The 16,176-nt window shown below is 34.4% G+C and overlaps 5 protein-coding genes across 5 annotated transcripts; 3 read left to right on the forward strand and 2 right to left on the reverse strand.

Moving 5' to 3' along the window:
- The first annotated feature begins 61 nt into the window (after positions 1-61).
- On the forward strand, positions 62-5,045 carry LOC138125951 (cell division control protein 42 homolog). The gene is made up of 3 exons (XM_069041540.1): positions 62-533; positions 1,702-1,760; positions 4,442-5,045. The coding sequence occupies exons 1-3, from the start codon at positions 281-283 to the stop codon at positions 4,826-4,828; spliced, it is 699 nt and encodes a 232-aa protein (XP_068897641.1). The 5' UTR covers positions 62-280; the 3' UTR covers positions 4,829-5,045.
- Positions 5,046-5,945: 900 nt separating this feature from the next.
- Positions 5,946-7,362, forward strand: slv (saliva). The gene is made up of 4 exons (XM_069041543.1): positions 5,946-6,340; positions 6,389-6,590; positions 6,644-6,922; positions 7,162-7,362. The coding sequence occupies exons 1-4, from the start codon at positions 6,264-6,266 to the stop codon at positions 7,258-7,260; spliced, it is 657 nt and encodes a 218-aa protein (XP_068897644.1). The 5' UTR covers positions 5,946-6,263; the 3' UTR covers positions 7,261-7,362.
- Positions 7,363-7,473: 111 nt separating this feature from the next.
- LOC138125953 (josephin-2-like) lies at positions 7,474-8,585 on the forward strand. Its single transcript, XM_069041542.1, has 3 exons — positions 7,474-7,934; positions 7,989-8,169; positions 8,221-8,585. The coding sequence occupies exons 1-3, from the start codon at positions 7,684-7,686 to the stop codon at positions 8,452-8,454; spliced, it is 666 nt and encodes a 221-aa protein (XP_068897643.1). The 5' UTR covers positions 7,474-7,683; the 3' UTR covers positions 8,455-8,585.
- On the reverse strand, positions 8,446-9,666 carry LOC138125955 (apolipoprotein D-like). Its single transcript, XM_069041544.1, has 3 exons — positions 9,232-9,666; positions 8,976-9,106; positions 8,446-8,928 (listed from the first exon to the last, which is right to left on the reverse strand). The coding sequence occupies exons 1-3, from the start codon at positions 9,358-9,360 to the stop codon at positions 8,589-8,591; spliced, it is 600 nt and encodes a 199-aa protein (XP_068897645.1). The 5' UTR covers positions 9,361-9,666; the 3' UTR covers positions 8,446-8,588.
- On the reverse strand, positions 9,640-13,151 carry LOC138125944 (uncharacterized). The gene is made up of 3 exons (XM_069041523.1): positions 12,640-13,151; positions 12,464-12,583; positions 9,640-11,522 (listed from the first exon to the last, which is right to left on the reverse strand). The coding sequence occupies exons 1-3, from the start codon at positions 12,890-12,892 to the stop codon at positions 9,736-9,738; spliced, it is 2,160 nt and encodes a 719-aa protein (XP_068897624.1). The 5' UTR covers positions 12,893-13,151; the 3' UTR covers positions 9,640-9,735.
- Between the last annotated feature and the right edge of the window lie 3,025 nt (positions 13,152-16,176).

Here is a 16,176-nt window from a genome sequence, read left to right on the forward strand (position 1 = left end):
CTTTCGGTTTTTACACGAACATTTTGAGAACCTCTGGATTATTATCGGTTCGGTATATTATTATGAGTCACTGTTCACTGTCAAGCCAAGTCTGGCAAGTGATCAACATCAATTTATCAGTCAAGTGAGCGATATTTGCGTGGAGTTGTGGTGTTCGATTTGTGAAAAATGAAGAATTACAAAATTTAACACTGTTGACAAATATCATCATTACCGATCTGCACTGCTATGAACGTCAGAGTTTGTGAAAGTAACACTCAAATCAGTTAAAAACATTACAATGACTCCTCAATGTAACGTCAACCTGCACTACACAAAGCAACCCCTGCTAACTCAACAGTCATCTGTGATATTTTGCAATAACACAAATAATAAAAAATTAAAAACAAAGGCCCACAATAAAGAGAAGAAGAATAAAATCAAATGTGTTATCGTTGGAGACAAAGAAGTTGGCAAAACAGCCCTAGCAGTTTCTTACAGCAACGACAGCTTTCCCAGCGAATACATCCCAACAGCATACGATAATTACAACGGTAAGTTTGAATTCTTTTTTTTTTCACGGTAGACAAAGCGTTACTAGATTTTACCGAAAGGTCAGTCAGAAGGCCACGCTCCATTCTCATTTCTGTCCTCGTTTTATTTTTCCATTAATTGGATTTCTTCCGCTTTTAATCAGTCGAAATTTGTCCGAAATTAATCACACAGTCATTATTTACATTTACTATAATGTTCATGATAACAATTAATACTATTTCAGTCTGTTAAACGAAAACCCACTTTCTTCATCTTTCAATTTACGGTTTTACCTTCGACATAATTACATTAAAATTAATTTTCCCAAAACTGACCGAGCTAGGACTACCCTACTACTCCAATTTCTATACAGCCAAGATCAAATTAAACCTTGTTGATTTACCAACTAAAAGAGTAATTAATTTACAATAAGGGACTGTAAATCTATTCGCCACCATAAAGGGAGTATTGTCAAAAATTGTAAACGAAAAATTAGCTTTCCGTCGTATACTTATTGTGCCTTGGTTCTAATCGTTTCGCGAGGTGTACAGGTTTAATCAGTTTTTATCTCCGTCTTGTCCAAATCTAGGGTATTTATGTGCAAAATTGAAGTTGTTTGCATTGGTGACATGGTCGAAAGATCGAATTGCCTCGAAGCCGTCGAAACCTTTAGATAGGGCGGCAAGACGATGCTCGATTAATCAGCCAAAAATTAAAGTACGACCTTGGCAACAAGTTGTCCGTGAAAATAACGTGCCATTTCCGATTGTAAACCATCCGAATCAATTTAAAACAAAAAAATACTGAACTTGAACTGTCGGCCATTTTCCAATTTCTTTGTCCAAACCAGTGGCCAGTTCACCTCTCAGGTATAGATGCAAGGATGCGGCTAAATACCACATGCGTTTGTAAACTTTATTTCCAATAAAAAAAACAAAGTAAACAATGTTGCAATCGCTAACTTCTAGAAAAAATATAGATTTAATAATTTTATGACTTTTATCTACCTACTTATCTTCATTAACCAATATGAATCATTGTTCCATTTTTATTGACGTGTTTCTCTTTTTTATTAAACAAAAATCGTATTGGAAATTTAAAAGATTAATTTTATTTGAGGAAACTTCGCGGTAAAACATGTTTGAAGTGGTGTTTTATCGATCTCATCTCTCTTTTTTTTTATTTTAGTGGAGGTGCAGGTGGATGGAAAACCAATCCGACTGGAGCTTTGCGATACAGCTGGCGAGGTAAATGTTTTTTTTTTTTTGTGTAGTCCACACTATTTAGCCCCGAGAACAGCTTCGTCATAAAATTGAAATGATTCACACAAGAGTTCTGTTACTCATGCAGGTATACGGAAATACTTGCCGATGGACGTACATACACAAAGAGCGCCACACTAAAATTACATATTGCTCTTACGCTCGGACTGCACGGAACAATATTCGAATAAGATTTTCACATGTTCCTTATTTATCTATGCAAATCATAAGTTTTTTTTTACGACTATGGAGTCCTGCTTGGATTTATTTACGAAAAGGTGACATAAATTTACGATTGTAGTGTTAACGTTGCCTACAGAGTGCAGAGAAAAATATTGTAGGTAGGTACAGTGGCCGGCAAAAAAAGTTAGCCGTCATTTAAATGTCAGTGTCATTAAAGCATTAATTATTTATACACATTTGGATTTTTATGTGACAGAAAAGTGATGGCTGTACAATACTTACATCTATTGTGCGGTGAATTATCATAATCATAACAGATGAAATCAGTTTGTAACCTATTTCGTATCGGAATCGAATTTTTGCGGCTCGTACTTTCTTTTCACAAAAAGACGTTAGATGGGGAAAAATGTTTACTATTATAGATACTAACATCGTACATAGAGGAAATAACGTCAAGGTTAATCCCTGTAGATGTCAATAGAGAGCCCAATTGGCCGTGAAGAACAAAAAAGTCAATGTCAATTCGTACACAATACTGTTTCATATGTGTTAATAACGTTGAACATTTTAGTTAACTATAAAAAAATACTTCCTTTTTTTCGACTTTTTAGCTTAGTTGCACCACTTAAGCCCGAGTTAAATTTTTCCGTGCCCTTCAATACTGTAGTTTCAATTTGGTTGTAGGTCGTAAAATTTTATGGTACTTTAAGTTAAAGATCTTGCGGGGCTTATAAATCCTAGTTTACCACTAGCAGGTAATATTTTAAGCAGGGTTGTATTGTACATTTGGTATATTTGCATTGTACGGCAAACGGCACGCGCCGCTCCCCAACCTTTTCAAACCCAACCATTGTGCCCCTTAGTCGCTCATAATATCCAATAAAATTTTACGACCTACAACCAAATTGAAACTAGTATACATACATTGCTTTTTGAAAATACACTTTTTTGTCGCCATCATTAAAAGAAGGTAATTTTTTCATCAGATTTACGTGTTTAAAGTGGACATTTTTTCACGAGTGAAATAAAGTTGTACTTTATTTTGCAGCATGGGTATAGATATTTATGCATTAAGGGAGATATGAACATGATACATGCATATCTCCCGTGGTGCATACAATATTTTATTTTTTAGTGTCGATACTTAAAAGTTAAAATTTTCTTACAATAGTTTCGTTCTCATGAGTTTGTTGTAAACAATGGGGAGGGCGAAAAAATTTGAAATATCCCAAGGGAGTTATGACTTGTTTTTCATAATGTGTATCTATGACGAAAAGAAACAATATCGTGTTACTAAAAAATAAACTTTATTTTACACACATAAGCCAAAAAATGTATTTCGTTTTTTTGCGTTTCCTGTTATTGAGCGTAATATCGCTGGCCAAAAAAAACTCGTACACAGATGACACAACAAAACAACAGATCCAAAAATTAAAAATTTGAGTTGTGTAAACATCACTTTTTTAATAAAGGTTACATATGCATAGGTTTGATTTTTTGTTTGACCAATAAAACTGTACCGTATCGAAATCCCGTTTTTTTTTTTTTTGGCCAGTGATGGTACACCCTCCTTGTGATTTAATTTTATTTATTTATTTACAAAGCTAAAATATCTAGTATAATTTTTTTTTTACAGTTTGTACATCCATACGCTACAAGCTACAGGGCTATTATAAATTATTGCAGTCGAAGTAGGCCATGAAATTTTTGTCGCTGTCTGTCATTTTTTAGGTCAAAAGTGCGGTGATGAGAGTTTTACTAATTTTTTTTAAATCAACGATTTAATCCAAAAATATTGAGTGGTTTTTCAATCAATTCTAAAAATATTGGGTTGTTTTGCACCCAATTTAACTCCTGTGTGTGAACGGTGTTGACTTACTTATTCACATCATTTTGATGTTTTTTATATGGAGCGGCAACCATAAATTTTACATTCAGTTTTTACGCCTACTTGAACTACAATCATTTATAATAATAATTAATAACCCTGTACAATTAGACTTTTATTTTGCATGTTTAACAATAAGACTTCGATTATATTTTATCGGACGACACTGGAAAATAAACACTGATCTTGTGTTTGGTACTATTTTAAAACGATTATAATTTAAATGTGATAAGGTGATTTAGATAGTGCAACTAAACTGATATAAAAGTGATAAATTCGATAATGACATTATTTGCAATAATTTATTTGTACAAATAAATCATACCAAAAAAACAATGAGATGTTCCGCAACATTTTCTTTTTGAAATTGTTGACATAAATTTTTGATATTGATATGTTATTGTATATTAATTAGTTTGACTTTTTTTTCCAAGGTTTTCAACCACTTTTACCCATAATCTATATCATTACAACTCTTCGTTCCAACTAATAGTATCTACAAAAACATATTCAAAATGAGATTATTATAATTCATTTAAATATTTGATAAGAACTCAACGTGTGTAGGTTTATAAATTTTGCTGTATTTTTTCAGGATGATTTTAATCCCCTTCGCAATTTGTGCTATCCCGGAGCGGACGTATTTATATTATGCTTTTCCGTCGTGAAACCATCGTCTTTCTACTCTGCTGGCACCAGATGGGCCGAAGAACTGACCAGACTTGGCGCAGCAGTCGTTCTAGTTGGAACTCAGTGTGATCTCGAACACAACTCAGACGTTCTTCGGGGGTTGAGGATGCGCAAGCAACGTCCCGTACCCCCAATGGAGGCCAAAAATTTAGCCGAACGGCTCAACGCTCCCTATGTTATGACCTCTGCAAAAACCTGTCATCATTTAAAAGAAGCTTTCGATCTTGCTATCACTGTAGCGTTGAAGAAACATAAAAAAAGAAAAACCTGGAGGAAACTATGTTGTTTTTAGTGTCAACTTTAATGACTTTGAAAAACATTCCGTTCATATAGGGTTGTGAAGGCATGACTACCTAGCATTATGCATTAATATCTGATGTACTCGTACATGGTTCTATGAAACTCTCTTTTTTATTATTGTGATGACTGATCTAAATTTCATTGAAAAATTCTTCCATTTTGTGATAATATTGTTATATCAACTTAATATAACTGTTAGAATAGTATAATTATTATCTTATTTTATTATCTCGTCGAAAGTCTACCTTTTGTAACAATGATTATTACATAGTGCGTTATAGAAACGGTTAAGTGTTAAAAATGTGAATATTATTTATTGTGATAATTTACTTCGTATAATGTTAAGCAGTTACATTAAAGAAACAAAATTACATGCACCAATAGAAAATTGCAAACTATTTATTACACTGAAAAGAAAAACACGGAACTTTTCTTGCCGTTGCGTGATTGTTTTTTAGCAATCAATTTCAAAATGGTTATTTATTTAACGAGTTCGTGTGTAATTCGGGCCTTTTTTTGTACAAGTGGGCCATTTTAAAACGCGAGTGAAACGAGCGTTTGAAAAGCCCACGAATGCAAAAAAAGGCCCAATTTGCACACCAACGAGTTGAATACGTTTTCTTGTTCGACGAGCCCCTTAAAGGCTCCAAATCGCTTAAAATCTTTAAAATTACCTTGACATTTTGTTTTGACAAGTTGTGACATTTATCAAAATCCGCTCACACAGAAGAAAATTCTCAAATTCTGACAGTGTCGAACAAAAAAACAATGAGTTTCTAGATGCAGGGTTATTTATAAATTATCGTAGTCGAAGCAGGCCATGCCCATGTTATGAAATTTTTGCCGCTTTCATATGAACTGTCATTTTTTAGGTAAAAAGTGCAGTGATGAGAATTAAATTCGTATTAAAAGTGACTTTTTTTTGACTTGCATTTATTGTAGTGGCTCGGCTACACTTCGCTTCGCCTCACTATGCAAACAAATTGCTCGTCAAAAAAAATATTACTTTTAATACTAATAACACAATATACTATTTTTATAAGTAGTTGCCATACTTATCCACAATCATTTTGAATCACCCAATACATCCGGTAGTACTTGTACTCGTTTATATAGACATTCTTGACAAGTAACCTACCGAACTTATAACGTAAATTACTATTACATAAACGTACAGTAAAGTGAATACAATTCAAATAAACCGCCAGATTTAACTAAGTTAGTGCGCACCGGCTGAGAAAGACGAAGAAAGTAAGAAAAAAGAAACGACAGTAACGACACTCCCACCAGAGCTCCCACCCCCTCTCTGCTCCCACCCTCCCTTCGTACGGGACAAGATAAAGCCGGTTATCATAATACATTTGCTTGCGTTGAATTTTGTTGGAAAACAATTATTGTCGTGTCATGTCACAGAAAAATGTGCAGTTATGACTATGGAAGATCTCAAAGACGTAGTCGCAACCACGGCTTCGATTTCCACAATTTTACAATTCTTAAGTGGAACGTAAGGTGGTTGTTTGTGCGTAGATCAGCTAAAAATCTCTAATTACAGGTTAATTTGTTTAAAAATCGTTCGAAATAAAAGTAGTGGTGATATTTCATCATTTCCTTTCGTTAGTGGTTGTCTGTCGACAAGTTTATGGCTCCGTTACGGATTTTTTATAAACGAACGTTCAATTATTTTAGTGAACACAATAGGGGCCAGTTTATTTTTTGCGTATGTCATAACATTTTTTATTTATAGCATCAAAAAGGTAATTTCATTTACCTTTAAAATCTACATGCTTCCTATAATCTGTGATTTCAGTCAGTTGTAATACGACAGGGAGTGAGTTGCTGCTTTTTGTTGGTTGCCACCCTCTTATATGTAGAAAATAAAGAGAATTTTGAAGAAGCTAAAAAATGTCTCGGAATTGTCTGTTGCGTTGTAACTATATTGTTCTTTGCGGCACCGTTAGCGTCCCTTTTACACGTCATTAAAATGAAAAATTCAGAAAGTTTACCTTTTCCCATCATTTTCGCCAGCTTTGTTGTTTCAATGCAATGGTTAATTTATGGATATATTTTAAAAGATACTTTTATACAGGTACCTATAATTGACTCAAGTTGCAAAAAACCACTTTGCCTTTGCAACAGCACTTTTATGGCATTAGTCATTTGAAATTACTTTAAAATTGTACTTATATGGAAAGTATTCAATCCAAACTGATTTTCTGGCCCCTTTGCGCATTTATTTGGCTCAAAAATATTGAAAAAAGTGCTGTTGCAAATGACAAGTGTTTTTTTTTTCAATAATAAAACAATGTTTACTGTTTTTCATTGCAGATACCAAATTTCCTAGGATGCATTTTATCCGCTTTTCAATTAAGTTTGTTTTGTTTTTATCCCAAATCACCAAAAGGATATGCCAATGATTTTATCTAGGTAATTACTGTAAAAGTACTATTTCGCGTTCAATGTGTATTGTGTACATACTAGTTGTAATAAAATTGAGGTTACGTTATGTTAATAAATATTATATCAGTATTTTCTGGTATTTAAATACCTTTTCATTTTTGTGACGATATGAGTCATATTTCAAGTTTAAAACTGAGGAAAAGACGAGAAAACAAATATCACATTGACGGGTGTAAGGTGTAAACAGTAAACACAAAGCAACAAACAGAACGAGCCTGCAGTGACGGACAATGTTTCGTATTTACTCCACTTTATAAAGTCCGGTTAATATGGTTTAAAATTAAAATTGTGGGAAAGTTTTAGGCAAAATTAAAAAGATTTCAACGTCTAGTCCTGTAGGAGACAGAAATGACTGTAATTACTCGAACAAATGTAAACTAACCTCACAATATGAACGTAAATGAGATTTACCACGAAAAACAAGTCAGGGAGTTGTGTGCATTGCACGCACTGAACAATTTGTTCCAATCAAAGGATGCATTCACCAAGATGGAACTAGACGTGATCTGCCACTCTTTATCGCCAGACAATTGGATAAACCCCCACAAATCCCTATTGGGACTTGGTAATTATGACATAAATGTAATAATGAAAGCATTACAATCAAGAGGATGTGATACTGTGTGGTTTGATAAGCGCAAGTGAGTTTATTAGTGTGATGAAGCAAAGTCCTCCAGGTTAATAAACTTTTCTAGGGATCCCAGCTGTTTAAATTTTAAAAACATCTGTGGTTACATTTTAAATGTGCCAAGTGAATACAAAATAAGCTTCATCACACTGCCATTACGTCGAAGACATTGGATCACAATCAGACAATTGAATGGGTTATTCTATAACTTGGACTCAAAATTAGAGTCACCCCAGATCATTGGACAGGTAAAGAAAATGGCAACAGGAAGTTGATTTTTTTTTCTTTTTTATTTGCAGGAGTCAGATCTTTTAAACTATTTGAAAGAAGAACTGGACTGTAGAGAAAAAGAATTGTTTTTAGTTGTTACAAATGACATTGGGAAAGACCAGGCTTGGTTGAAAAACGAGTCCGCTTACAGCAATAATCTGCAAGAGAGAGAAGCAGAAGTTTTGCAACTCAAAGATATAATAAGCGACGATAGCAATATCACAATCAATCCATTGTGTAATAATAAATTGGAATGGTCATAATCAAGCATTTATTCATGTCTGTAATTAAAACAATTACCATGGTGTGTTCAAGTGCTTGATGTTTTATATTTAAGGCTTTTTGTGAGATAAATTGAAACCTATAACATAGAATAAAAATGAATTAACCTACACCTCTATGTCTCGCTACAGTTGGCATTTTTCGGTAAAATGAGTCTCTCTGAATCCAGCCGTATCTCATCCAACATCGCATAAATGCGAGCACGAACGTTGGCGCTGATTTCTCTCTGACGACCCCAGATCCAAATCAGGTCCGTATGAGCTAAACCGTAATTAGTACAAGACCACAAAATCGCGTAGTTTTCATAATCTGTATCGACGATCTGATATGCGCCGGCTCCGGGCAAGTACCGACCAACAACCCGAGGCAATTTGCTCACTACTTTGTAAACTAAAATACTAGGATCGCGCCTCGTCGATGATGCCACTCCTTCGCTCACAGTCAAGGTTCCTGACCTGAAAGGACACATTTTTGGATTTGCGGAAATATCCAAAGCACTCACCATCTGCTCTTCGTTCTCACATCAACTTGAAGCTGGCCTTTGGCGTTTTCGGTCAAGTCGACACTAACGCAACTCGATATTATCTGCATGAGGTAAAAAGAACGTTCGATTTCGTACCATCGGCCTGTAAACTGAAGAATGTCTCGTTATACGATTTCTAACAACATAACAACAATAATCCAATCGAATTGCAACAATTTAGCTGACTCATACTGAAGCACGTACGTCCAAAAACTGGTACGGAAATCATACTAACCAGACTCAAGTTGAAGTTGTCCATGTACGCCAATTTGGGACATTTCCCTAAACCCGAGCAGCAAATTTGTTGATAAAAAATTACAAAAACCAGTACACACACGATACGACGTTTATCAGACACCACCATTTTAATATTTGAATTCACATTTTAATTAACCCTGTTTATACAGCATTAGCATAAAACCGAAGGAAACCATCGCAACAAACAACTCATGTAAATTGCAATTGATTTCAAAACGGCGAGAATGTCAATTAACATTTCATTCGGTTTCGGTGTTTATTCTGTTTCAGTTGGTTTAACAGGCGAGGTTTTAAGACCACTTTCTGGCATTCTCTCTGATCTAAGATAATGTTCGTTAATTTTTCTTAAAATCATCATTTCAACATAACATTTTGTGGACCCATCTTACTTAGTTAAAATCTTTTAATGGTTATCAAATAAATAGTTAACAATTAAAATCAATGACGGTTAACAGAACATCATTCATTAAATATCAACAGATTACAAATAGGAATGGTCACCTAAAATATCTCTGTCACCATCTTCTGGCTGAGAGGTGTCAAAATGTCCACCCACCGCACTAAGATCACATAATTGGTTAACAGTATCTAAAATCACCTTTAACGTACTTTTATTTTGTACGTTATATATATTACTTGTCAAAACTGAAGTCCTATCGCCTATAGTGTTTCTCAAAATGTCGATGTCATCTATAATTTCATCGTCATGTTCCTGGTCCACTTCGATGATGATCTCTTCGTCGCAACTAGGCTCTCTGTCATTATCGCAATCACTCTGCATGATAGATTGGAAATAAGTAACCCAAACGTAATGTATGTGCACACATATAGAGTTCTCGACGAAGAAATCCACGCAGGTACAACTGAAACAATGTAAGCAAATGTGGCAAAGTGTGCAAATTAAGTTGCAACACTTCCTCTCCAAGTACTTTTGGACGACGTGTGTCGTTGCGCACTCTTCTTCGACGACATTCCATAAATTTTCCCCTATGTTTGTTCCATTAAAGTGCTTATCTATCATTGAGTTGTGTCTAGAGTCGTTTTCATTCATGAAAAACACTCGATTCGCTTTGCTTTTAAGCATAGAGTTTACCGTCTCGTCCCGTATAAATCTAATGAGTGAATGAAAAATTTTATCGAATCGAGTTTCGTTTTCCTCATTTAAATACTGCCGCAGCAGGTCGCTGATTACTTCCAACTGTTTCGACGGCAAATCCACACCGTTTTTATAGCAATCGGCCCACTTTTTGGGGTCGCTGTAGTTCTTCAAGAAAAACTGAAGAAAATCATTAAAGTCTTCATCACTGTTCAAAACTTTCATTGTTGCTTCCAAATTTTCCATAAAATCAGCTTCATCGTGGTTATTTTGGAGAATCTTCATCGTCTCGTAAACCCACTTGCGTTTTACTCGAGTCACGTCCGTCTCGGCGCAGATTATTCGATTCAGATTCGATTTCCAATCGACGTCGATTTGGATAGGATTGTATATGTTAAAGGTGACGTCGCCCATTGCAGATCTCCACGCTTGATAATACATTTCGTCACAATTCGTAACGACCACCGTCGGTACAACTGTACCGACTCTTGCTCGAATTTTATTAAAAAACAAATCGTACATGCCATAATGGACTTTGTTCGTGAACATGCAAGCCGCTGGAAAAATCTCCCAACTTTTGCTAATAACAAACAACGTGATCAACTCAAAGTCGCAATTTTTCAACGGCGTCGTATTAATAACAACAATATTATTTCCAGCTTCTTTCAGTACCTCTGACTGATATCTGCTCATTATTATAAAACAAATTTCATCAGATTTAGGAAAATCTTCGACGTTGGAGTAGAGCACCGGGTTGTTTCGATGAGTATTGCATTCAGCCAAGAACGAATTTACGTTGACAGCATCGATATTTGCCAATTTTCCATCTCTTAAATCGATGTTGAAGGACTTCCGAATGTTAAAAACATCTTTCCGAGCTAATAAATTGATACGCTTCAAGTTCCCGTTAGCGTTTTTAACGGAATGGAGAACCGTCGAAATGGGTAGTCCAAGAAGCAACTTAGAAGCGACGGAGCCTCGGTCTTGTTTCGATAACTTGACGTGTTCGAGGCCGATTTCATGACCGTAATGCGTTTTGAAATAATTGATCGAGTACGAACCGTCGTGCGATTTATTTACGATTATTTGACTTGTACATCCGCGATTTAACTTCGCCACCCATTTTCTTGCCTTTCTTTTTCTTACGTTTTCATCTACGTGACTTCGCTTACCTGGGAAAAAAGTATAGTGGTGTAATAAACTGAAAAACAACCTTCTGATATCACACATTCTCTCTCTCTCTCAATCTAATAACAATGGGGCATTAATTAATTTTATTTTTTCTAATCACATAACAGCATTGGAAAGAGTAAAAAAATATGATCCAAATTTTTACAATTCGTTTTACATTAAAAAAAAATCAATTCAAATTTAACAATTGACCATCAAAATTAATTTCAAAAGGCATATAACGGGTGTTTTTTTAAATTTGGCGTCGAAGTAGGCGTTGAACTGTTGATTGTGAACGCACTATACAGGTTACGGATCACGGATCAGCTGTTTAAATCTTACGCTTTTAGTGCTTTTTAGTGGTGCGATCTCAATCGACTCTCCAACGCCTACTTCGACACCAAATTTTAAAAAACACCTTTACAAAAAAAAAGTCGTTTTCAACGACATGCGTGCTGTCAGTGTCATTTTTAATATGTTGTAACCGATTATACACTCAAATTCATAACCCAGTATTTAGAGTATAAGCAAATTCTAGTTACAAAAATGTCAAACTAGAAATTGAGGTTATGTTAAACAAAATTTATATTTCGTCAAACATCAGACAATAAAACTCAATCTTCAACACGGTGTAAAACGTTGTTAAACTAAGTCATACTCGGCAGTGGCATCAGACTACATATTTTCTTTGATTTGTCGGAAGTAATACATAATAATTTGAATTTGTAAATTTGCCGCGTCGAGGTGAAGTGCCAATCTAGGAAATTCAAAATTACTAAACTGAAACAGCAAGTGATGCCAACATGCTGTCATATTGACAGCGGAGGGACAGCCGGGATGTCATTGAAAACGTCTATATATGAATATGTACATGTAATAAAAAATAGTAAATAATAAAACTGTAAAACTTAAACTGTTTACTCAGGTCTAACTGGACACTCACCAGTTCTGCTGCATTCATAATAATATGTTTCGGCACCTGTGCTTTTTCGTTTTGTTGCCGTCAAATGCACATATTGGACATAATTACTGGTCTCCTCATTGTGTAACCATTTGTTAAACTCTAAAATTCCGTTCACTACATAATTACAATTTTTTTTCCAAGCATTTACAAATTACCTCTGGAGTTGGGAAATTCCAAATTCAATTCCACCAAATTTATTTCGTGTTTGAGACGAAGATGTTTCCGCAATTCGCGATTGTATTTGAATGAAATGTTACAACCTTCTAAGCACTTGTAATGATATACATTGAAATCAGCTGGAAGTATATCGATTCTTTCCACTTCTATGCTGTGAACCATGCGAAGATGTCTCGTTAAATTACTTTTGACAGTGAATTTTCGACTGCACTCTGTACACTGTAAAGACATTATAGAAATCGGGCCAATGTTCTAAAATCAAGCTCCAGTGCAAAATTTAATCATGGACTTAACCATTTAACCATAGACTTAACAACAACAATGAAGTTAGTTGATGGTTGTTCTCTGAGTGATATCTGATTGTGGCGCGGGATTTTCAAATATAATGTGTAGTTTCACGGTTCACGCCATGGTTCAATACAAACACCGGAACTTGCCTCAGTTACGATGAAAATGTTTGTGAACAAAGAAATAAGTGTATTCCCCAAACCTTACAATTATACTCCATACAATAAATTTAACTTTAAGACCGCAATTCACGGAAATTGCGCGTCGTTCGTGTGTAGTTTAAAAGTTTGTAAAATTATTATTTTGGGAGACGTTTGCGTGGGCAAAACTTCGGTTCTAAACAGGTAATGATATAAGAGTGTAGTTGACGACATTTCAACAAGTCAGTTGAAGGTTTTGCTACAAAATTTTTGACAACACTTATAGAAGTACCATCGGAGTAGACTTTCAATGTGAAGAAATTAATATTTTAGGAATCCCTTATCATTTGCAGATGTAATTTTTACGTAAAATAGACATTATAATCAATGATTAATATAACCGTTCACAGATGGGACACGGCCGGCCAAGAGCGGTTCAAGTGCATAACTCAATGTTACTACAGAAAAGCACATGGTGAGAAAACCCTTATAGATATGTATATACCGGTGAAAAGACACTTTTTCTAAATTATTTTAGCAGTCATGGTAATTTTCGATTTGTCCGCAATCAGAACTCTGGCCAATTGCAAAAAGTGGCTACAGGACGCTTTGGAAGTGTCCAACTCTGCCGATGATCCCCCTTACATATTTTTAGTGGGATCTAAAAAAGACTTGTTGGTGACTGTCCTAACGAAATTAATAAAAAACTTATACTGATAAAAAAAATTACAGTCAGAAGCGAGTTATAAAATCACAGAGGATATGGCCCTAAATACCGCTAAGAACTTGCAAGCCGAATACTGGAGCGTTTCTTCAAAAACCGGTGAAAATATCGACGAATTATTTTGTAGGGTTGCAGCGTTATGTTTTGATGATGACCAGTGTAAAGCTACGATGGCGAACGTGAATAACCGTTCAATTCAAATTGGTCAAGGCATATGTAATTGCGACGTCTCAAAAAATTAATTTCAGTTTTTAGTATAATAATTTCTATATTCTAGCATTACAAAATCGAGATGGTAAGAAGCGTCACAACAAATGTGATAACTTTAAGTGTGTCACTGGTGTTTTGAAATGATTTAGGATTTAGTAAAGGAGTTAGGTAAATATGCAGTGGCGCATAAAATTAAAAGATTCCTACGGCGTCACTAACAATTCTTGTATATTTGTTTTCACCAAAATTTTTATATTTTTATTAAAAGTACCAATAAAAAATTTCACTTGAAGTTTTCTTTCAACAAAAATCATTACAAAGAACTAAACTGTTAATTGTCGTAAGTCTAACCATTAATTCAGTTTACGTTACCTACATGTTTTTTACTTAAATTTAGATTGAATGGCTGTAAAGGCCAACCGTCATTTTTCTTTAAATTCATTTTGAACAAGTTTAGATAAATGTTCTGGTATTTTTTTCTGAATGTCCGTTACGTATTTATTTTAAGTGAAATCTGTTATTATTGTTAGGTCTTTTGGATTATTAAAATTTTTCAATCGAGAACGTATTTTCACGTAGTAGGTATGCAACCCACTTTACTGAAAATTAAATTGTTATAATCACCATAACCTCCAAAGTCTTGTCTTTATGTAATCAACAAAACAGCCTTGTATTCGTTTTCCATAATTCATAATGATGAATGTGCATATGTGTAGTCTGTAGTCTGCCAGTCACGTCTTTCGAGCTATTGTGGGTAGTAGTGGTGTGTTTTTGTTACATTCGCACCAAATAATTTATTTAGTAAATCATCTTTACACAATTCCAGTGAATACAAACTACGTCATTAGTTTCAACATTTAAACAAACCGTATCACTAAACTAAGTAAGTATTTAAGACAACTGTATGTCATGGGTTATCTAGTGGTTATCATTTGCGTTAACAAATATTTTTTGTTATTTCACTTGTAATGTATCAAAATCTTGGATACATAAATTACCTGCCCGTTCAATATTTCCACAATTGCCATTTATTCGTATTAATTCCAATATCTACGTCAGTGAGTGTGAATTCATTTATTGGTAATTCCTTACTAATTTACATGTAGCCGTCGGCTGGAGTCACGTACGCAATAGCAGATATAAAAAAAAACTATGGTTTCAAAATTACGTTGCTTTTTTTCAACATCAACAACTGTAATAACACAATAATAATATACCTGTACCTCATAGTTTCATCTTGTTTCATGTCAAGGATGATTCATAGGCGGTGTGGATAAGACTAGCTAAACACAACCATGTGTAATTCATATTTTAATTAACAATAATTCTGTCATACGTATTATTTCTTATCTTTTGAGTACATTGAGAATTTAAGCAGGTACTAGTTATTGTCTTTTTTCTGTATTGCATCATAAATTTTCTTGGAAATTTTAGACCAACTACCTAGTAAAACTAGTTTTCGTCAAGTTTCACGTTTTGTTAGCCTTTAATATAATGATAAAAAGAAGCGAGGATGACCTCTGTACGTTACTTAACCCGAATAAATTTAACATATTTTAAATAGGTGCTACTAAGAAAATCAAAGTCGTTTTCAACGAAGTTCATTAACTTCTTTCTGTCTAGTATTGCCATATGATGGGAAAGTCATCGGTGGTTAATCAATACATTGGAAATTATCGCACTTTCCTTGGTCGACTCAGTGCTGCTAATATCGTCAAGTAAAAAAAAAATCGATTTACATATTACCTGGTAATTTTCATTTTGGTGTTGATGTACTATTGCGGGCAAAAAAAGTGGGACATCAACGTCATTGTCTTGAGTTTTAATGTGAAATAACCCTTATCTGATTACTGATTCTATAAACGCTACTTTGAATTGATTGACGTTGTCATTAAGTATTGTAGTTTGTAGGGAATGATTGTAAGTAAGCACGTAGTGAATAGGTATTTGTTTAATGCAAAGTTCCAATCAAAATCTACCTTTATCAAAAGAAGAGGGTATTTGGAAAAGGAAAATAGGAGTATAAAATTTTTAAACTGTCAGCTGGAAGTGTCAAAAAAATGACAATAAAGCTTGAACTACATCGAATTTTTCAAAACTGACAGAAACTTGATGTCCCACTTTTTTTGCCCGCAATAATAAGTACAATGGCT

The sequence above is a fragment of the Tenebrio molitor genome, chromosome 3 (assembly GCF_963966145.1).
Source record: "Tenebrio molitor chromosome 3, icTenMoli1.1, whole genome shotgun sequence".
In the NCBI taxonomy this organism is placed as follows: domain Eukaryota; kingdom Metazoa; phylum Arthropoda; class Insecta; order Coleoptera; family Tenebrionidae; genus Tenebrio; species Tenebrio molitor.